A 22,612-nucleotide genomic window follows, 5' to 3' on the forward strand; every position below is an offset into this window, starting at 1 on the left:
TGTGTGTGTGTGTGTGTGTGTGTGTGTGTGTGTGTGTGTGTGTGTGTTGACAGAGGTTCCCACAAGTTCTTCCCCCACAGCTGTTTATTCAGATAGCATGGGGCGCGTCATTTACATAATAATTTTTTTTTTTTTTTTTTTAGAGCAGCGAGGTTGAGTCAGACCAAGCTCTGCTCCTCTCAATTGTTGCATTTAAACCAATAAGGTTAGGACCAGAGACTAGCTGTGGTTTGCGTTGCAAAAACAAAACAAAACAAAAAGCCCCGAGGCTTCGTGGGCAGACCTACAAGGCTGCGCAAACAAATCGGGGGGGATGAGATTGTGCCGTTTCTTTGTCTAGGCGTCTCAGATGCTATCTGCCGCTGCCGTTTGCTGGGGCGCAAAGCCGTTCCCAAACAGAACGCGGCGAGCTGATGGCTCCGTGCTTGCGGCGAGGTAGCGAGTGTGCACGGCCACTTCCGACTGGAAGCCTTCCTGTGGCGGTGCGCGGTGGCGGGATCCTTCCTGGGGAAGGCGATCGCACTCAGTCGCTCGGCAGCCCGAGACTGCAGCAGTGCCGGGGCACCTTCCCCTGGAGCCGGGCAATCCCCGGCCTCCGCGCTCCGCTGCCGGCCGCGCCGCGTTGCCTGTGAGAGCGTCCGGGTCCCCGCGTTCCTGCCCAGCGGCCAAACTATGTCAGGAATGGAGGTCTGCTAACACAGAAAACTCCAAGGAGCACACCAAACCGGTGGAGGCAGCAGATGTGAGCTCTGTAAGTACAAGCTGGGTGTTTGGAGAACTGGAGTGACCAAGAACAGCTGTCCGGTGGGCAAAGCCCGAGATAACAGGAGCGCTTTTTTTTTTTTTTTTTTTTTTTTATCAGTGTTTTGATTTATTTTCAAAGGAAGGAAAAAACTCTATGGCTTGGGGGAAAATGATGACACTTTGTTCCTGGGAGTTTAGTAGCCGCGGGGTTCAGTCGTAAAAGTGTAATCCTTACCCTCCAAATGATTGGAGCCATTAGGATCATTAAAGGATCATTGCAAATTAACTACTTTTGGTTATGATCTTTAGAAATAAGTAGAACACTGGGTAATATTCTCCAAGGGGGGATTATTTCATATCTTAATTGCTGCACTAGCCTCAAATATTATTACATATATTGAGCAGTGCTGTAGCCATACATTGTAGGGTACGTAAGATAGACTTAGCGGCATATATCCCACAGATGACTTTTTCTACCTCTAGGCTGATAAATGAGGGAAGTTTTCCGATGGAAAAACTCAGCAGACGAACAACAAACTGATAACCGCGATTTTAAGAGAGACGTCTTTCGGTTCCAAAACAAATTTATCCAACACTGTATTAAGTAGGCTCATCTTCAGTATCTGATACAATAAACTTTTGCCACCCCACCCCCGCCTTAATGTATTTGGCCCTCTCTGGTCCTTTATGTGATTTCAGTGCACTTGGGAGTTAAACTCCAGATTTTGAAACTTTTGGGTATCTGTGTAGACCATTGCCCTTCAAAACCAGTATCTGAATTGCTAATGACTCACAGGCTTACACTTTCTTGGGAGGAGTTTTGAAGACCTTTAAGCATAGCGTTTGCAAGAACTCAATAAATTCTGAGCTGTCACTGAGTTTGGACAAGTGTTTTTAAGTTTCATTTCTTTAGATGGCCAGGGGTACAGAAACTTGTTAGCTGAGAACCGTGGTGAGTAGCTGGTCTGAAGTTGGTTTTCCAGTGTCTTTCAGAGAAGGTTTCCTTTTCTGCTTGTTTTGAGTCTTTCCCCTCACTGTTCAGAGTTTGGGGACACACACATGAATAGTCATGCCTTTATATGATCAAACATTTGATATTTGACTTTCTCAATGCCTGAGTTCTCCTAAGGCCCGAAGTGTTTAGTAAGTAAGCAAGCAGCCATGGATTTTCAGCCTTTGAAAACGCTTTGTGGTGACAGACATAGAGGTCTAATTGAGCCACCGTGCAGCTTAAAGTGCCAAACGAAGTCAACTGCGCTCTGAGGTTCACAGGCATGATAAATGATTTTTGAAAAAGAAAATTTCCATTGGAGTGTGAAAATGTATTTCCTAAGAATACAATGAGAAGAAAAGAGGTCCTTGCGTCTGGGACAAAAATCTTTTATCAGATAACCAAAAGTGTTTCAGTCAACATTGTCAATAAACGCTAATTTTGAAAACAGTCCCTTCCTTTTAAAGCTGAAAACAGGAGGGATGTATTCTAAATACTTGTTTGTTTTTCGTTTCAGAATGATTATGTTTTCTCATTTTCTTTAAAGGAGATCATTTAAAAAACAATATAGGCTATTACATTAAGATAATCATCATGAGCATTTGAGCATTTAGTTTATGGAAGCTTTGATAAGGAAATGTAGTGTTACCATTTGACAAATATTTACCTCTCCCTAGAAACTTTTTCCCACTGTAGGGTGAAGTTTTTGTTTTTAGACTTGAGGTTTGTATTGGAACACTGAGAGGTGGAGATAGAGGAGAGTGTAGCAAGACTATGTTCTGCATAGGAAGCAGTCTTCTGGCGAAGGCACTTTCCCTACTATAAAATACATTCTGATTTGAAAATGACCATTGTCTTTCAAATTGGAGGGCACACAGGTTGATCTGTGTCAGACAAAACCAGCTTGCCGGCCAGCTGTACTTAGATAGAAGTTCAGTACTTTCACTTTGAAAATTTCTTTTCAGTTTGAGAAGAAAAAAAAGTTTTAAAATTACAGTCATTTTATAAAAATTGCTTCTAGCAAGCGAAAAAGCCCATGGAAAACCCATAATTTAGACAAGTACCTACATTTTATTTGCTCTGTGCTGCTGAGATTTAGAATCCCTTTCCATTTACAGTTTACTTTTCATAGAACATTATTAACTTTTTGGCTTCATACATGATCTTCTGTCAGATACTTTTGATTGGTAATTTAGCAAAGTATAATAAACAGTGCAAAAGTCATGAATTTTGCTCTGTATCCTGAGCTCTGTGGTAGGGAAAATGTGATAAAATGTGTACCTTAAGTCTTGTTTGATGATCTCTCAAAGCACGTTTGCCTTCTGGAAATAATTTCTGGGGTTGAAGAGCATGGTATTAACAGATTTAATGTGGCTATTCAATGGATTGACGAAGTACTATGTGAGGTTTAACAAAATGAGAGAGACAAATTGAACATCAACACAAGTTACATCTGTGAAGAATTATAAATTTAATTAGAAAAAAGGCAAACTTAAAAGACCTCATTAACTAATCAAAAGTCATAGTCACTGGTGCAGGAGTCTTGAATTTAAATTCTAAGGAGCTCTGTTATCTTCTCTTTATTTTCACAAGTCTGTCAATATGCTACAACTGTGTGTATTCTACCCAAGGAGGTTTTAAAAAGCACTAAACTGAATAACTTTCTTGTACTGTGTGAGATGACCATTTGTAATACTAACTTTGCACTCCTGAGAGTATTGGGATTAAAAATATCAGATTAGAAGATGCCAGGAATTATGGTAACTTTGCAGATAAAACAAGTAAGTAAACACCCCCAGTGCCTAGCAGAACTGTTTTAAAAACGACAGACTCTGCTCCTTTCGAATGAAAATATCCTTCCTTCATTTTTTTTTTTTTTTTGAAACACACCTTGGTTTTAGAGTGTTAAATGCGAAAAGCTAACGCAGACATTGCAGCCATCAGAACTAGGTGTCCTTTTTACATAGCTGTTTGAAGACTACGGATGTCTCTCTGCTGCACTGTGATCCCGCACTGCACATAAAAAACTAAAAGCATGTGAAGTGTAGCATTTTGTAAACTGTAACTAATTTCACTCACATCTGTGTCTAATTGTTGTCTGCATTCGCATTCTTGAGAGTAGATTTATTTTTCCTGGACCACGATGTGGGTTCAGCTGACCAGCCTAAGTGAGGATTAGTTGTTTTAAAGTTATTTTGATTAAAGAGTCATTTTTAAATACAGTAACACACAACACATGGTTTAAATAATCCTTGAGACACAAAAGAATATATCTGAAGTACACTTAATGAGAGGAAGATCGTGGGTACGGACTTTCAAAAACTGCTCTCTGAAAGTACAGTAGAAGCTAGGCTCAGCAGAAAAAAAATTCGTTCTTAAGTAGCATTTTTTTTCAATAAGAAAATGCATTAGAATAATAATTGTTTGCAGTTTTTTTTTTAATTACCAAGTTTGATTTAAAAAAAAAAACACTGGCAAATAGTAGGTTTTAAACTTCAAATATAACAACAATGAAACTTTCAAAATTTACAATGAAATAAAAGTTCTATTTCCAAAATTATGCTTTCTAGCTGAATTTACAATGGGCATGTATTTTAGCATTGAACAGTAGGTATGTTTTAACGTAAGCCAGAGAATTCTTAGAATGAGGTCCGTTCTCACCTATAATTTATTCCAGGTGTATAAAAGTAGGAGAATTTTATCCTTGAGATGTATTGTTGCAGTTTCTAAAGAAAACTATTTAATCTTGTGTGAGATCATTAATTAAAAAATTGCAGAAACCTGTTATCAAATAATGGCCATCTGCAGGCATTAAAGTTAGTACTCAGAAACTTTACTTAACCGTCTTTAAAAATTGTTTTTGTCCTGCACATTAAAAAAAAAAAAAATGCATCCCTAGAAGTTCCTCGTAACATTATCCCAGGACATTTAGACCTTAATGATGCTTTATTCTTGCTAGAAAGGTCGTGTTTCTTAATTTCATAAATCATAATTAAAAACTAGCAGGACTCAACAGAAGATGTTTAGGTGGATAACTTTAATGTCATTTGAGACGCTTCAGTTCTCATCTTTGTTCTGCAGCCCTAATTGATGTCAGTTCAGGTTGAATGAAAATGCACATCAAAGATTTGGAATTCTGTACCATTTTAAAAGTTAGGCAGAGTGTTCCTGCCTGCCTGTCCAAGGGTTGGTGGGAGCTTGCAAGAGGGCAGCAGCCTGGCTCACCTGAACCTCATTACCTGCTGGTCCTTTGCCTCTGGAAAGCAATGACCAGTCTAGGAGCTGTGGAGTGAAATTTCTCAATTGAAGTTTATCCCGGAAACAAACTGAGTTTGCTGAATTGAGTTCTCAAATATTCATTCTACTTCAGTCTAAAAGAAACACACACACACATAAACACAAACACACACATACTTTCATGTTGCCCAGCATAGCTGTAAAAAAGAGTCCTTGGGTTTTATTTTGGTATAGTCAAACTTAGCACATTGCTCAGTGCTGGGACTTTGAGTACGAAAACCTGCCTTTTCCTTGTTTCTTGAGCACAGCATTGCCCGAAGCTGTTTCACTAAATGTTAAATGACAAATAGTAACTGGGAGAAAAGCATCCTGATAAGGATAGGAAATGGTGAGGAGGCTGAGGGGGTGGGCAGGCCACTCTAGTTCAGCTGGCTAGGACAGAAGATGAAAGATCTGAGGGAGCTGGGGGATTATTGCCTCAACTACTGCTGCTGTCAAACATACTCATTTGTTAATAGCTATTTTTTTTTCTCCCCCCTTCCCGAGCACCTTTTCCAAGCTGCTGGGGCGAGACTGCTTTGCGTGTTGATTGGGGGAGGGGTAATCCCGTTTGCAGCTGTCATAGGCCAGTGATGAATCACTAGCCCGTCATTTGACTGCCTTCCCCTCCTGACAAGGGGAGGAGGAGGATAGACCTGCAGGAAGAAACAACAGTTGAGCCCTCCACTTAAAGACACTATGTCTTTTCCGGCTGCAGTAGCCTCCTTTTTTCTCTTTTGGTTAAAAGTGAGCATTGTGGGCTCAGCCATGTGCTCTGTATAATTAAGAGCTGACCCTGAAGCACAGTTAACACCCACTTCTAATTTTCTACCCCTGGCCACAGGTGCAAACATCTCACAGCAGTTCCGATGTTGCTCTTTCCTCAAGCTGCAGGTAAGGGTTTTGTTGATACTTAACATTTTTTTTGTAGCTTACCTTTCTGTAACCCGGATCTATTTTTGTCTAGTATTTCTTAATTATTTCTATTAATAGCAACGGCCTGTATTGGAAGTGACTTAACAATTTGTGTGCGTGTGTGTGTGTGTATGCGCTTCTCTGCGCGTGTGTGAGTGTGCGTGTGTGTGTACCTGCTCCTGTGTAGAGAAGTGCACTTGTACAAAAAATGATTAAGCATGGGGAATGCATGAGAGACTTGGTTTGAGGCAGTTGCTATCTGTTGTTAGAAAAACTGAATATGGAATAGTAATTATGAATAACTGAATTTGAAATCATTTTTTGTTTGAATTCAGATACTTGAGGAAGTAAAGTGACTCCTGGGAAGCTATTTTTACAACTGATACCTTACAGTCAATTTCAGTGTAGCCTCTAAATTAAAATGACCCCAGGTGAGGTGAGGAGCCAATAATATCAGCATTATGTGTGTAACGTGAACCTCCCAGGGATTGTGATTTAAAAAAAATACATATATCTATATCTATCTATCTATATATATATATAGAGATAGATAGATAGATAGATAGATAGATAGATAGATAGATAGATAGATAGATGTATTTAGGATACAGTGAATGGACATTAGGCTTTAGAAGTTTGTGCTGTCAGAAAATGGAGCTGTACCTATAGTGACTTTAAATAGGTCCACTGTTGATGTACAAGAGTGGTAAATATGAGAAGCGTCTGGTTCTGAATACGAGTTGTGTGGCTGTTGTGCCCCTACAACAGAAGTATAACTGGTGAACGTAAGGGCATCTGGGAGGCACTGAACTGTTTTTAATATCGTGGAAATGCGAAATTATGACATTGCACAGAATTGCCCCTGTTCCCCCCAAGTGACAGCTGAAGTCCTCCCGAGTGCTAATGGTCCCTCAGACCCTCTGTGCATCGGCCTTATCCTTTTCCAATTGGCTATGGGTGTATGTAATCCACAAAGCAAACATGTGAGCCAACATCGTAAGGTTTTAATGTTGCATTTGTTTCAAGGGAAACAAATTAAGAAGTGTGCCAGAGTAAACAAATGCATTGGGACCATCTCATCCCCTGTCGCGGGGGTGGAGGCGGCAAGGGTTTTATTTGGTTTGGAGACCCATTAAATAACAATTGGGTGTTTAATTATAAAGAGAGTACCCAGTGCTAATTTATTAGATGAAACAGATTGTACAGAATAGTGATTTATTTCTATTCCACGTGCTTACATATTTGCCTTTTCTTTTAGAAAAGCAATGGCCTGGGAGATTGTTTTCATATAAAAATCACGACTGCATGTTTTCCTCTGAAAGTTAAATTCCATGTCATTGTCTGACATTACCTTATGACTTCAATTATAAAAGTGTGGGGGGGGGGAGATTTTAAAAACTGCATGTGAAACTTTGGCTACATAGGACGAGTGACGCCTCTTCGTAATACGTGTGATGAAAGGACTGAAGTCAGATGCAAGATGAACTATTTCCAGTCTAAGAAAACAGATACAATGGGACTTTTGTGCATGTGTGTTTCAAAGGAGGTGTCAAGTCGTTAGCACATTAAATAGTGGTGTTATGAATTTGGTACATCTGTCAAACGGAAGGCTTCTTGTCTTTAGGTCTATGGAAATGCAGGATCTAACCAGCCCACATAGCCGACTGAGTGGTAGTAGCGACTCCCCCAGTGGTCCCAAACTCGATAGCTCTCATATAAATAGTACTTCCATGACTCCCAATGGCACTGAAGGTGAGTGGCTGTCTCTTGTTGCTCTGCCCTTGTTTCTTCACAGTGTGACTTCTGAGTGCTAGTGATCTCTGCCTTCAGGGTTATCACAGTGTTCCTTGGTTTTGAAGTGATTTCACTCAATCTATGTTCCTCTTTAATTGGGAATCACATTATACTAGATCGTCACATTCCGTAGACTGGTTTTATTTTAAGATATATATATACACATATGTTTTGAAATATATACATGTGTATACATATAATACTTTAAACTTTGAATATATTTATTTTTGTTGAAAGAAATGTCTCTACATAATATTAATTTGTATCGCTTTGCTGTATGACTACTGAAAATTTTGAAATAATGTTTTTCATTTTGTTAGCAAATACAACCAAATTTTTAAATATGTCAACATTGAACTGGATTACTTCTTAAGATCAGCAAAACAGTTTTTGTGTCTAGTATTCCTGTGGCTTTGGCCACTATAATATAAACAAGAAAAAGCTAAAACTTAATACCTATAAAATATGCAAGGCTATTTGGCAAGTATGCATAACATTTATTCACTTTCTTGAGGATTGAGTAATATACTTTAAACATAGTATTATAATTATTTCAATATAATTAGCACATGTGAATGTTCATATAAATTGTATGTAAATAGACGTATCTACTTCAATCCATATACATTTCAGTCGAAACTTAGAAGGTTTATATGAACACATTACTGTCTGTCATATGCAGCCACTTAAGTCCTAAGTATATTTTTATAACTCAGATGTATGGAAGAATATGTTGGACGTTACGTTGCATTTTCTTTCAGCTGGAGACTGTGGAAAGAAAATCTTCACTGATATTGTTGCTTACTTATTTGTTATTAAGACTCAGAATACTGATGGATTCATTAAATAAGTTTTATTAGAAATTTAATGGATTATCTGTGCTAGATTTCCATTCAAAGACAAACCCTTATGTATCAGTTTCCCAATCAACATGATTTTTTTCATCTCAGGGTTTTAAAAAAAACATAATCAATTAAATTATGCATCATTTTGTGCATCATGTAAATATCATTTTGGTGCAGTATTTGAGTATGTATTGGAGAAAGCCATTTAAAACCTGTAAAGTATGGAAGATATAGCACAAAATCATTTATTTCTGTTTTTTTAATTACATCTTGGTTTTTCAACCAACAGTGATTACTTTTATCTGCAAATGTTCTGTGACTTGCTTTATAAGAAAATCTATTCCTGCCCAGTGTTTATGGAGAATGGCTGTTGTAAAAAGTAGAAACTTTGTGCTGATTTAGCACCAACGTTAATCTCTGGGGAAAGCACCTTTCCATTGGAAACTTCTACTCATGTCAATCATCAAGCTGAAATTTACACAAACGCAATTTTAATGTATAAGAGGAGTGACTAGAATTTGTACACTAAAAGCAAGTCATCGATCAGTCCTGTTTCCTCCCTCCCTTAACTCTGTCTTCAGGTGAAAGCCTTACAGCACAGACAAGGTCTGGAGACAGTCACAGAGCCTACTACAGGGTCTACCTCAGATGGGCCCAGTGGACTGTCAGTGGCCTGTGTAGCCTGTGAGAGCCATAGGTCCAAACCAGTCACTGTCAGCCTTAAACAAGAAAGGCTAAGCCTGTTGAACCATTTTGACTCATTGGATTTACCAATGTATATGGGGAGAAAGAATTAAAAAATAGTATCTCTTGGTATAGGATATAGTGAAATAGGCTAACAAGTGAGCTACTACTTAAGCAGAACAGATGTATCTGTGAGGCAGTCCCTTTGGATGGTTTGTGGGAATGGGACGTGGCTTGACTTTAAAGAAAATATGGAGTGCCAACATATTTCTAAATATTTATATTTCATACCTTGCTATCGCATCCATATTCATGAATATATTATATTTTGTAACATGTTTACATAATTAAAATTATGTAAATTGGAATCATTCAATATTCTACATAATTTTTATGGTTGCTTGAAACATTCAGTCTATGAGATACTTAGCAGTAATTTCTTCTTTGATTTTTGAGACATGGTTTCACTATGTAGTTCTGGCTGTCCTAAAATACACTATGTTGAACAGGCTGGCCTTGGCCTTGAACTCAAAGAGATCCACTAGCCTTTTTCTTTTCTCCTAAGTGCTGGAATTGAAGGCATGCATCACTAACCCTGGTTCTTAGAGGTAACGCCTTATACAAAACACCAAAAACAGTCTTAATTGTGCAGGCTCTGCTGATGCACTATTGCTCCAGCCCTGGGAAGTTGGAGGCAGGAAATCAGTCAAGAGTTCAGAGCAAGCTTCATCCATGGAAGTGAGTTTGAGGCCAGCATGGACTACAGGAGATCCTGTCTCAAGGAATAAAAAACATCAATTTTTTTTTTTTACTGTTTTAGGTCTTGGACATGGACTTCCAAGGCCCAGTTTCAAAGGAGTACATAGCTGTTCAGTGCCCTCCGTTTTCAGGCACCAGTGTGCCTACAAAGGCTGTGTACAGTGGGAAATGGTAGGATCACTATAAACCACTCAGAGCACTAAAGGAATATTTTTGTCAGCTTACTGGAAAACTTAGAGCACTTTTTTAGGATACAGCTTAAAATTATGGACCCGAGTTTTCCTTATACATGTTATATGACTTTAGCTCCAGACATATCAAAACATTCGAGCTTATTAAGTTTGTGACTCAGTTTTCTCCCGTTCCTTTTCTGTTCCATCATACTCTAGTTTCATTTCTATCAGCCACCACCATAGAAATTGTGCTTAAAATTAGTAAATTTATTAACACTAGCAGGCTTCCCTGGGATATAGTCATTATAGGTTTTCCTATTCCTTCTTGAGATACGATTTAGTTTAAAACCTGAAGTATTTATCGGTGAATTAGAAGATCAGGAAGGAGAGAAAGAAATTCATTAAAACTGGCCAATAAAAGATGAACTCCCTTCATTCCATAGCAAATACTTCAGTTCTCTGTACACACACACACAAGCACACATATACACACACACACACACACCCCACACCCACACCCACACCCACACCCATACCAGAATAGGTATTGAAATGACTTCCCAGCAGCCCAATTGAAAATAGTCCCAGTTCAATTGAAATTAATTAAATGATCAGGAGAACTCCTGTGTAGTTTCCAGTTGGCTTTGGGTGGTTGGCCATGAGTTGTCTTCTCTAGCTCAGGGCCAATCTTTAAACTTCCTGCCACCACTTGTCTATATCACGAGGCTAAGAAAACAGAAAATCTCCTCTGTGAAAACCCAAAGCTTCATCTTAAGAATAAACAAGAAGGAAATAAAATGGAGAGGCAGAGAAGATTAAGTTTCTTCTGAAGTCTGCTGCCAAATTATTCTAGGACTCAGTGCTTGTAGGTTGTATACTCATAGGCTTGTGCCTGTTTTCATGGTTCACATCACGGAAAGAGACAGAAACACAGCAAGCTCCAGGCTCGAGAGCTATGCGCGTTAGTTCTCCAAACAGTGTTACTTGAGTTATAATAATTGAATGTTGCATGCTTGAGAACTTTAGCTCTTTGCATTTTTTTTTTTTAATGTAGGCATCTCTGATTCTTGTTGCAAGCCACTGCTGGTGTTACCCAGCTTATAAACCTTTGCAATTCAGAACACAAGCAGGTAAACGTAGTTAATTAGCTTGACTGACAGTGGGAAAGCACTGTTGGGAAAGACAGGTTTCCAAGGGAGTCAATGAATATTTCAGTTACTGTTGAACAGGTTAATGCAGAAGACACTAGTGAGTGCTTAGAAGCACAACCTAGGATCCTGAACATTCTCCCCTGGTCTTTTGTATAGTGTGAAAGGCACAATGAAAAAGACATTTTTTTTTTATCAGAGACATTAAAATATTACCTCCCTTCACCCCATAAGCAAATACTCAGTTCTCAGTATGTATACACACACACACACACACACACACACACACACACACAAATATATATACACACAGACAGATACATACACAATCCTGAAGAATATAGTCCCAGCCCAATGGAAAATAAGTAAATGATAAGCAAACCTTCCCTGTAGTTTACAGTTGGTTTTGAGTGAATTTATATGATTTGTCTGTTTTTATGTTAGAGCATAATTTTACAGAAACAGGCTCTTAGATAAAGTTAGCTGAGAAGCAGTGTCCAGTGTGAGAGAAATGGAGGCTTTCTGGTGTGGCTTGTGTTGACATTCATGGTGGGAGGAGGGTAGGCAAGCTACTTTCCTTCTGCAGGACCGAGAGCCATAGCAGTAAAGGGATTTTTATTTACACACCTAATTAGGCTCTTGTTTGCAAAAGCAGGGATTTTTTTCCCTCTACATCCTTGTTTTTTCTGATTGTCTTAAATTCACAGGAGCTTGAGATTGATGAGTTCTATACTGCCAATTTGAGTGTTTATTTTTGGTTGTAGGGGCTGTGGGGAAAGGGAGAAGGGGGAGGGGTGTGAGTGAGGCTTAGACCTGAAATTTGTAGTTTTCTCCATTGTACTGTACATTCAGATTCCAGCACAGGGAGCTTCCACTGAAACAGACAAATGTGTTTTTAAATAATGTAAAAGCAGATGTAGCTGGAGTTCTCTACCACTCATCTCAGGAATTCCTACAGTAATTCAAATAGGAATTTTGAATTGCTGTATCAGATTTCCGAGATTGTGATCTTGAATTAGGTGGCTAAATTGCCTGCATTTAAAATGTATTCAGTTGTGTTTTGCATATTTTAGAGCAGTAGGTTAATTCAATTAGCCACATTTATTTTACCAGAATCTATTTTAAAAGCAGTTTTATAATTCCTACAAAGCTTAGAATACTAGCAAATTATTTGAATTAGTTTTCTTCCCTATATATTTCAGTAAAATATAGTGCTGGCTGATGAGAGTTTCTTTAAGCAATCCTGTTTACAGGATGACTCTAAACCAAGTGAGTACAGTTGGGGTCTGAGGCTGCTTTTCACTGGCAATATTTGTGTGCCTGTATTCGAACATTCTGATGTCAGTGTTAATCTATTATCACCCCTGTCTACATTCTATACCTAATTCAGTTTCTAGGAGCTCTAGGGACACTATGAGGAAAGGCATTCCTAAACAACATTTTTAGATTTTTGTCCATGGCCACAAAATAGGCTTCTTAGAAGTTACTGTAGAGCAAAAGCTATAAAGGAACAAAATTATTAGCCAGAATTTAATCTTTGCTATGTTTTATATACATGGAAATACCTCTCACATGTCTGTTAATAATAAAAATAGCTGTCTAGGAATAATTTGTTGGCCATTGAACTGACTGTATGCCGCATTTTGCCTCATTAAATCTTCAGAAGCTTCCTGGAGCTGGCCAGCAGGGTGCTTAGGAGTGTGGGTTTGAACCCCAGCTGCATAGTGTGCCAGCTGTGGGAACTGGGGCAGAGGAGCTACCACGTGGCTCTGTTTCCTCATCAGTGAAATGAGGAAAGTGGCAGATCTCACGTTAGGCTCACCATGAGCGTGTAATGCAAACCTTGTGGCGTGTTTGGAACTTACTAAGCCAGAACTCACTGTCTCTATTAATATTAAGTGCTGGCTCATATGTAAATAATAGTCACTTCTATGGTATGATTCCTGAAGCTGTAAGAAGTTAAACGCCGACTCTCGAGGCACGTAACTTGTAATGGGTACCGCTGGAATCTGCACTGGTATTTGAAGAGCTGCTGGCAGCATCCAAAGCCCAGCCTTTTCTGAGTCGCTGGGTTTTCCCGAAGAGAATGTGTGATCCTCTTCTTTTACAGGTGTCTTTCTCAGCACCCTCATCACGCTAGTGCCTTCAGCAGGGAGGATGTCATTCAGTAGTGAACAGCAGACTGCATACAAGTTGAGGGCGGAGACCCCGATAGAACATGGACTGCAGGATAAGGATGACTGCCTGCGATAGTTCTGTCTGCGATCTTGTGTGTGACGGTGGGAAATTTCTTCTGTGTCCACACATGCCCAGCAGATTGTTTCAATTGCTTAACTTTGGGGGGGAGCTGCCTCTAACTAGTTTTCAAAGCTTTCGACTTAATTATAATTCTGTCAGCCAGCCTCTGCTTGCTTTAAGCTTCTTTGAGATGAAAAGGAGACAGGAACCCATCCCTGCTTCTCATTACAATAGCCATTATTATATACACATTTGTGAAATTCAAAAAACACTTTTGCTACTGCTCAGAGTAAATATCTTCTCCTTCAGGAAACATTTTTCAGAGGATAGTGATGTGGAAGGTCCCATTTCTTTCGGCTTTGAGAATCAGTTGAGGACAGCTAGAACCTCTGTATGGTCGGAAGAGAGAAAATACTTTAGTTCCGAGGATTAAGTGGGTGTCATGAGTGGACCAGATGGAGGACAGCCTGTTTTTACCTGTCACCTGTTAATAAACCAGCCCTATTGTAGTAAAACCGGGGATTCCGATGCTTGTTGCCCGGAAGCAGGCTTGGGTTTCCAGGCACCTAGGCTGCTTGATGATTAGTGACTGGATTCAGTTCTTATAGAGATGCAGAGCCCTCTGACATCTCTATCCTAGTTCTCCCATAGGAGCAAAAGTGTATCAGCCACAAAAGCATTCTGCCTTCTGGGAGAAAACTTCAAGGAAGACATGTGAACTTTAAGGCAAATCCATGGCTGTTTTAAGTGATTCCTGATTTCTTATAATGTCCCAGCATGCCTTGGTGGTGAGCAAGCGGCACAGCATGAAGGGATAAAGGTTACCTCTCCTCTAATTTTACTTGGTGATTGGCAGATTCCACCTTTGTGAAATGAGAATTTGAGTTAGAAAACCTAACCAGTCTAAGGACCTCAAATGGTAATAAGTAAAAACTTATTATGATTAGATTTATGCCAATTTGCTGGCTTTGCAGATTTTAAGGTTTTGTTTCATGCCTCTACTATCTATTACACCAATAATAATAATAATAATAATAATAATAATAATAATAGTAATAACAACAACAACAACAATAAAGTGGTGAGCATAGCCAGTATTCAACAGAGGAGGGATTTTTTTTCAGTCCTCTCCATATGGACATTAGAAACATTTTTTTTCCTGTAAAAAATAAAACAAAATCTGAATTGTTTACCAAACAGTTATCCATAATAAGGGAGATTTTGGAAGGAAAAAAAAAAAGATGAAAGGAATTGACTGAGTTCTCATCGACCCTCTACGAATTCAGTCATTCCATCCTCCAAATAACTTTTACGATGAGGCTCATGTACCTGGTTTTAAAGCAGTTGAGTGAGTGACCTGTTCTCGTGCAGCGCATGGACTGTGTTAGGGCATAAGCACACGGGCATTGCCTCAGACCAAACATTCTTGTTCTCTAAAAGCATGCCCTTCCCACAGCACTGCTCCAGTTACTACATGCAATGCCTCCTTGCTGCTGAAATTCTTAGCCTGCCTGAAGAAATTTTTTATATTACCTTATCTAAGATTATGGCCAAGATGAAAGGGTTACAATATCTACATATATTCTTTTTTTTTTTTTTTTTTTGCTTATGGAGCCCTGAGCTCCTTGAAAGCTGGACAGACCTATTCACTGTCGTAGTAGCATCCTGCATCTGGCAGCTTGGGCAAAGGGTATTTGTTGAATGAATGCCCTTGTTACTAAGTAAATCACGTAAATGAGGCATTACAGAAGCAGGACACCCATCCATTCATATTACTTATGACACATTCACTATTCAAGGAACTCTTTAAAGTTAAATTTTGAATTCTTTGGAAAGTTCTCCTCTTCACAAGGAAATCACAAACTGGTCCATCCAGCAAACAGCCACAGTGAACATCATTGCCAGCTCTTGATTTGAGCTACCGTAGCCAACCTGCCCTTGATCCACAATAACTTACTATTTCACGAGTAGAACTACTGGACTTTGAATTGTAGCAGTGATGAAACCACTCCCCCATAGTATGACAAAACTGAGTGACATGACAGTAGATAAGGCAGTTGGTAAACGTGGGTTTAGAGTCTTTAAAATATGGCAAAAACAATTGGAGGCAAAAATTTTAAGGTAGGGGGAGGAAGGGAGCTACTTTATACAAAGTGAATAAAGTGTAATTAATAAAAAATAAAAAAAGAAAAATAGAACAGATTTTAAAAAAAGGTAGAGAACACGCGAAGGAATAAATGCATTCACACCTCAGTCAGTGTAAAGAGTTTGTTCTGTTTCTCTGTCTCGTGTGTGTGTGTGTGTGTGTGTGTGTGTGTGTGTTTGTGTTGCATATTGTATATAACATAGAGTACAGAGAGATGCGACCAAGCTAGGTGATACAGGCTCTGGGTACCAGGCTCAGTACTTTGGCAGGTAAATAGAAGAAAGTTGTGAAGGGTTTGTGTTTTAACCAATATGCTTAAGGTAGTGTGGGCAGTGAGAAAGGAATTCCAGTGAAAAAAAATGGTGAAGGTAATTTGCCTGAAGCCATAGTACTCATTTATGTAACATTGTCTCAGCACCACCAATCTCATACTTGCCATGAGAGCTAAGTAGGACAAGAGCAATACTACGTATGGGGCATCATATGATGTGAGAGCGTATCTTTTACAGTCAGACTAATTGGGGCTCAGAGTCTCAGGTCAGCTGTTTATGGTCCATGTAACAAAGGTGGGTTTTAAGAGGCAGCAGTGCAGGCTTGACGGGCCCTGAGGCCAGGTTGCCTCCATAGGAGGCTGAGTTCAGTCAGTCCCCGGCAAGCTGGTGCATTACCTCCTGGTCTTTGGTTCAGACCTGGGCAATCAAGATGATAATGGAACTTGCAGAGAGTGCCTCCAGGATGGGTGAGCAGACTGAAGACAGTCTGACTCTTAGGAAGTGCTTCTGTCCACTAGCCTTGTTATCTTCAAGCCCTCCTTGTACAACAGGGATTACACCTTTACTCTGGGTGATACCATTGATGGGTAGACTAATTGAAAGAACAACTACTGGCATCCGCTACATGCTCAAAACTGTAGCTGCTACTATGAAATGATGATGACTGTTGCATTTTAAAGAAGCATGTCCTTTGGGACTGGTACAGCCGTGTCTCCATGGGAGGGGGTCATGTTCTTTCCTACTCTGGGCTGTTAGCATCACTGAACAGCTGTTACAGGTATGCAGAGTGCTTGATGAAGTCAATAGTCCTAACTCAGTTAATTTCGTGAGGTGAATATCGAGGTGCTCCTGGGGCTTAGTAAAAGACAGGAAAGGGGTACTAATCATTTGGTGGGTTGATTGCATTTTGGGCAAATAAGTCATTTTTCCATATTGATATGATTGAGCTTCTGAGTCGGAGCCAGATCATCTGCTTCCAATCTTCAAACACTAGTTGATTTTACCATCTGCTAATTTGCAACATATCCTGATACACTTCTCCTTGGTCCCCTGGCGCTCTCAGACTAGCCCGTTCAGTGCCACTTTAGGATTCTCTCAGTCTGTCCAGAAGAGCAGTCCAGGATGAGAGAGCTCTACCTGAGAAACGTTAAACTCCTGAGCAGGTTTAGAGAAGTGGAATTAATTGCAACCGTGAGAAGCTAACTTCGCGATTGCAGGCACTTACCGAACACCTTTTTAGGCTGCAGTCTTCACATCTTTGAAAGGGTGCAAGTGTAATGCGTGCCTTTTGCGCTTGCCGTGGGGGTAAAACTTGCTTGTACAATGCTCATTACACGTTGGCCGCACAAGGGGTGCTTAACACAGAAAAATTGTGTAATGAATTACTACTCCTCCATTCGAAAAGCTACACAGGCATTGCCTATGTCAAACACGGAGACTGCTTTGTTGCTAAATTCTTAGAATGTGTTATTGTTTTTTCTTTTTCTATTTCTTGGGGTTTGTTTTGTCTTTTTCTTTCTTTCTTTTTTTTTCTTTTTCTTTCTTTTTTTTTTTTTTTTTTTTTTTACCATTGTGTCATGTTTCCCTTATAGCAAGCTAAAAACATTTAGCTCCCACTTGGGTTTCTAAAGGCTGGTATCTGTTAGAAATCATTGAAGGGCACATTTAAAACCTGTACCTTCCAATCTGGATAATTTTACTGAAAAGAAGAAAGAGCCATAAACAAACATGGATGCTAATGATGTGAATGATGAAATGTTTAGAAGAAATCTTTGACATATGTAACTTATTTGAGGATAGATGAAAACGAGTTTTGTTTTGTTTTTTTTTGACAGATATAGGAAAGCTTAGCGGCCTCCTAGCTTTGTCACTAGAGTACAGCATTCACATATTAATTAATGGCCCCAAGTGGTAGGATATGGTGACTCACCCAGTGGTCCTTCCAGTTTTTCTGCACCCTAGTAAATTTCATCAGACAAACAGAAAGGAAACAAACATACTTCTAGTTTTTACTGTGAGCAAAGCATCACAAAGGAACTCAGCAGTTCAACTAAGAGCTGCTGATCCTGCCTTAGGGAGCTCATAGTCTCATTGAGAGAAATACAAATTCTGACTTCTGGAAAAAAAAAAAACCCTAAAGGACAATAATATCCTAAAATAACTTTTGGAGACTAAGACCTTCAGCTCATGACTCAGAGCAGGAGAGTGAGCAGGAAAGGTGAGAAGATTGTTTTGTGTATAAAGCCAAATTTGCATATTTGGTGAGTGCACTAAGCAAGTCCCATGCCCAAGCTTTTTCATATGTGAATATCTCTTACTGTTTGCTCAAATGCAAAGCTTTTGTCATTAGTTCCATAGTCGGGTTTTGCCACTATGTACTTTCTCCATCAGCAGATGAGAGAGAAGCTATCATCATTGAGTTCTGAAATTATTTTGGTGTCAGAAAAAGGGCTTCATTCTCAAGAAGGTTAGAAGCCACGGATGCAAACAAAAGTGCTCTCAGAGTTGAGAAGAAAGAGCTCTTCAGCTTGCTAGGTTCTGGCCAAGCTTCAAGGAGGAGGTGGAATCTGAGCTGAGTTAGGAAATGGGTAGAATTTGAATAGGTGGAGAAGAGCTGGAATGCATGTTAATGAGGGAGCACTATGAACAAAGGTAGGATAGTTTGGGAGACTGTGAGGAGACTGGTCGAGATGAAGAAGGAATTGATAGGCGATAAGCTTGGGGGAGTCAACAGGAGCCAAACTGTGGAGGACCCTGAGCAGAAGGCTGAGGAATTTGAACTTCCTGGGCCAGTAGGAGAAGCCAGTGAATATTTTGAGAAAGGCACCGATACTGTGAAAGCATTTCGGGTAGTAATCTGGCACTACATCCAGGGAACTTTGGATTGAGAAAGGGTGAGCTTCAGGATGGTCCCAATCTGTCCAGATTTGATATGTTGGAAACCTGAGCCAGTACAACCAAAAACGAGAACTGTGAAAACAGCCTATTAGGGTTGTGAATGACCTTTCAAGGGAGTCTGCATCTACTATTCCTTATTTCTTTTACAAGAGGGCCACCAGCCTCAGCCTCGGCAGAAGCCACTGCACAAGGACACTGTCATAGGCTGTTTCTGTGAATAACTGGTCTTCGAGTTTCCTACCCTTTTCTTTTGTCTGTGTGTATGGGTTAGATTTTCCTTACCATGACTGGATGCTTGACACAAGGGGCTGAATCTCTGAGCTAGGGATGGAGATTACATGTTCGCTTATAGCTTCAAAGGTTTCATCTTGTGGTCAGCTGGCTGCATGTTCCTGAGCCTGAGGTGAGAGAAAGCATCATTGTTGACAGGCGTGCCACAGCAAAGTTATTCAGCTCATGGTGGTCAGGAGGCAGAGAGAAAGGCCAGGAGACAAGAAATATCTTCCCAGAGCAAACCCTCAGTTTCCTTCTCCATCCACCTAGGTCCTACTTTCTACCAGCCAGTGCCTCCCAATAATGCTACAATATTATAAGTATATCAAGGAACTGACTAATTATGTCAATTGGTCAGAGTTTCTGGAATGCAGCCTTTTCCCAGAAGCCCACCAGCTAGCATCCAAGTACCCAATCCATGACCAATGGGAGACATTGTATACCATGCATGCTCCTACCACGCATGCTCTTTAAGGTCAAGTTTCGTTAGCATGACTTGCTTTTCATAAGGCTATACAAGCTGTGCTACTTTTGAAGACTTACGATTTTTCTCTCTTTTTGGGAGACAAAGAAGGTTAATGGTTGAAGGATATCACGTTGTAGTCTATATCCAAAAACAGAGAGTTGCCTCATTTTCTAAGCGAGAATTAACTGAAAGCAAAGCATCGAGTTAACATGTGTATATACTTTTTGATAAAGAAAAAAAAAACATGGTAGGTTAAGGTAATTCAATGATGTATTTTCAAAGTCAGGCATATAAAATGTACATTTAGCAATATTTCCCACCTTAATTTATCTGGTACTAACTTTATTCTTTTTTAATCAGTTTTCATTTGGTGTCACTTGTTTCTTTCGGAACCTTGTAGTAAAGCTTTTTTAAAAACATGCATTTTTTGCTTTGCCTATGGTTTGAGAAAAAGATGACTTAAATGAGTAAGTGATATTGTCATTAAATCTGAGCCATTATTTGGTTGTGCTTTTCCCTTTTTGATCTCTACAGCATAATTATTATCAAAGCTATGATAATTTATTTGCTGGTTTCCTTATTAAGTCAGGAAGGGCACTCTCTAAGCAAACAAAAGCCCAAAGATATTATTTTATTATACTGCCTTTCTTCCAGTTAGTAGCTGATTTAAAATGACACGTGTTTTATGTGTGTGTTGGCCATGAGATACTTTGGTGAAAGAACCTGGAGTAATAATTTAGGTGAGATAAAAGCTGTCTTCGATTTCAGTGGTGTTCATAATCACCTTACCAGTGTGCCTAGTAGTTTTAATTGAAACCTGTCTTCAGGTAGGGTGCACCTCAAGCCTTTATCTGTTTCTTCTACAACTGCTGGGTTCTGTGAGCTATGTATTGGCCTCAGTTCTATAAAGAGAACAACTTAAATTTTTTCTCCTGCTATGAAAAAAATTATCCTACATCAACATGGATAAGACTATGAAATATGAATTGGGTAGAAGAGGATTTTTTTTTTCCTAAAAAAAGCACAGACACAGACTTTGAAATTATGCCTGAGTAATAGTCCTCATCTTCCCTAAGGAAGATTCAGAGGGATTGTTAAACGAAACTTGAAGTATGTAATTCACCCATGGAAAATTTATCCAGTGCTTAATGAGAGAGGGTAAGAGAGTGGCAAAGATGGAGCTGGGAGAAAGGTGGCATGTGGTTTAAGTGTTAAGGGGCATGTAGTACCTTCTTTATAACACGTGGATTACAGTGTTGCACAGAGTCAGGACAACCAGATGAGACTGTATGCTTTTTAATAGTCTAGTGCATAATGAATAGAGAGCCGAAACTTCCCTCATGCTCATTGAGTATCCACCTAAGACCCCAGTGCCAGAAGTGTTATACAAATCCAGGCCACCAAAATACATTATTGAGCTGCTGACCCAATCTCCCCACTTTTGTAAGAGGCGGAAGGTCGTTAGGAAGGAGAATGACAATGAAATCTAGAAGGTAAGAGAAGACAGTGGTAGAAGTTGTAGGTTTGAATTGTTTGCTCTCTGTCACTGAAACAATACCTGAGGCAACTAGATTATGAAGAACAAAAGTGTTTGTGTTTTCTATGAGTCCGTGAACAGGTAGACTCAATACCCTACCCGTCCCCATTATTGGAGCTAGAACCCAGGACATTATGCATCCTAGTCTAGCATTTTCCCCGTGTTCTAGTGGGCTACGTCATGGCTTTTCAGAGTCTGGTCAGAGAAAGGACATTTCATCATGGTTGGAGCACGTGGCACAAGGAAATCATTCATCTCATGGCTGGGACATGAAAAGATAAAAAGAGTAACAAAATTAAAAAATTAAGTTAAACAATTAAGTTAAATGAAATTAAAAATGTCCCCTTCAGTAACATCATACTGAAGAGGTTATGTCTCTGTCAGCCTCTGAGGCATGCCTAAGACCCAAGCCACAGTGCTTGGCGGAAGGATCTAAGAAGTGAGGAGGCAGGAAAAATCCAGACAAATGGGAAACACCCAGTGTTGTGACATAAAAAACCTTGGACGGTGAGAGGTGGGGTGGGGTGTTTGGTCGGGTTGAGTTAGACCTTAAGCAGATGCTGTGCTTCTTTGACAGCCTTGTGCGTATATGGATGGAGATTGAGGGCTTGCCCATATAAAAATCATTTTTGAAAGGTATGTCAAGGAAAAGTATTGTGAAGGAAAATGAACACAGGTGGAAAGGAGGTAGAATTATGGAACCACACAGTAAACAAAGGCAAACTATCCAGGGGGAAAACAGAAAGATAATGCAGCAGAAAAAGAAAAAGAACTGTTGTTATAGTAGGGTAATCAATGACTTAAAAGGAAGCTGTCGCAGGTGATGGTGGCACACAAATTTAATCCCAGCACATGGGAGGCAGAGGCAGAGGCAGGCGAATCTCTGTGAGTTTGAGGTCAGCCTGGTCTACAGAGCAAGTTTCAGGATAGCTAGGGCTGCAGAGAGAAACACTGTTTTGAAAAAAAAATTAAAAAAAAAAGAACAACAACAAAAAGTCAAGGAAAAGGGTTTATTTAGAAGGATTAAGGAAAATTAAAACCGGTAAAAGTTTGGGCTGGGAACTGGAAAAAACCATTTAAGGAAACAACAGATACAAACAGAATGATGTGGTAAATTACAGAAGGGAATGGAAGATGAGAATGTAAAAGCAAGTCCCCAGGAAATTTAAAGGTTCAAGAAAACAGCTTGAGGAGAATCATGGTTGAAAGACAAGTCATGGACAGTCAAACAATTAGGAGAGGAGATGAGCTAGAGCCTGTGGTAGCTTCGGCCCTGGGCTTAGTTCTGAGCCATGCTTAGATAATATTCAGAGTTCTGTCTACATCCCTGAATAAAAGAAGCTGCTGTGTGAGAAGTGAGATCCTATGAACTAGGCAATGGGGTGTCATTGTAAAGGAAGCCGGAAGAGATGTGAGGAAGTAGGTACTGGAGTCAAAAGCAAGCCCTGAAGAA

General features: G+C 39.7%; 1 protein-coding gene across 6 annotated transcripts in view; it reads left to right on the forward strand.

The window, feature by feature from the left end:
• Positions 1–483: 483 nt before the first annotated feature.
• Eya1 (EYA transcriptional coactivator and phosphatase 1) overlaps positions 484–22,612 on the forward strand; it is a 139,899-nt gene continuing 117,770 nt past the window's right edge. For 3 of the 6 annotated variants that reach the window (XM_055603269.1, XM_055603270.1, XM_055603271.1), the window contains exons 1-3: positions 484–751; positions 5,856–5,905; positions 7,551–7,678. In XM_055603269.1, the coding sequence (XP_055459244.1) occupies positions 7,555–7,678 (124 nt within the window). In that variant the 5' untranslated portion in view covers positions 484–751; positions 5,856–5,905; positions 7,551–7,554. Of the gene's footprint in view, positions 752–5,855; positions 5,906–7,550; positions 7,679–22,612 lie in introns of those variants that run through there. The other 3 variants (XM_055603266.1, XM_055603267.1, XM_055603268.1) reach the window with 1 other exon arrangement.

The sequence above is a fragment of the Psammomys obesus genome, unplaced genomic scaffold (assembly GCF_907164565.1).
Source record: "Psammomys obesus unplaced genomic scaffold, mPsaObe1.curated_primary_1811, whole genome shotgun sequence".
Taxonomy (NCBI): Eukaryota; Metazoa; Chordata; class Mammalia; order Rodentia; family Muridae; genus Psammomys; species Psammomys obesus.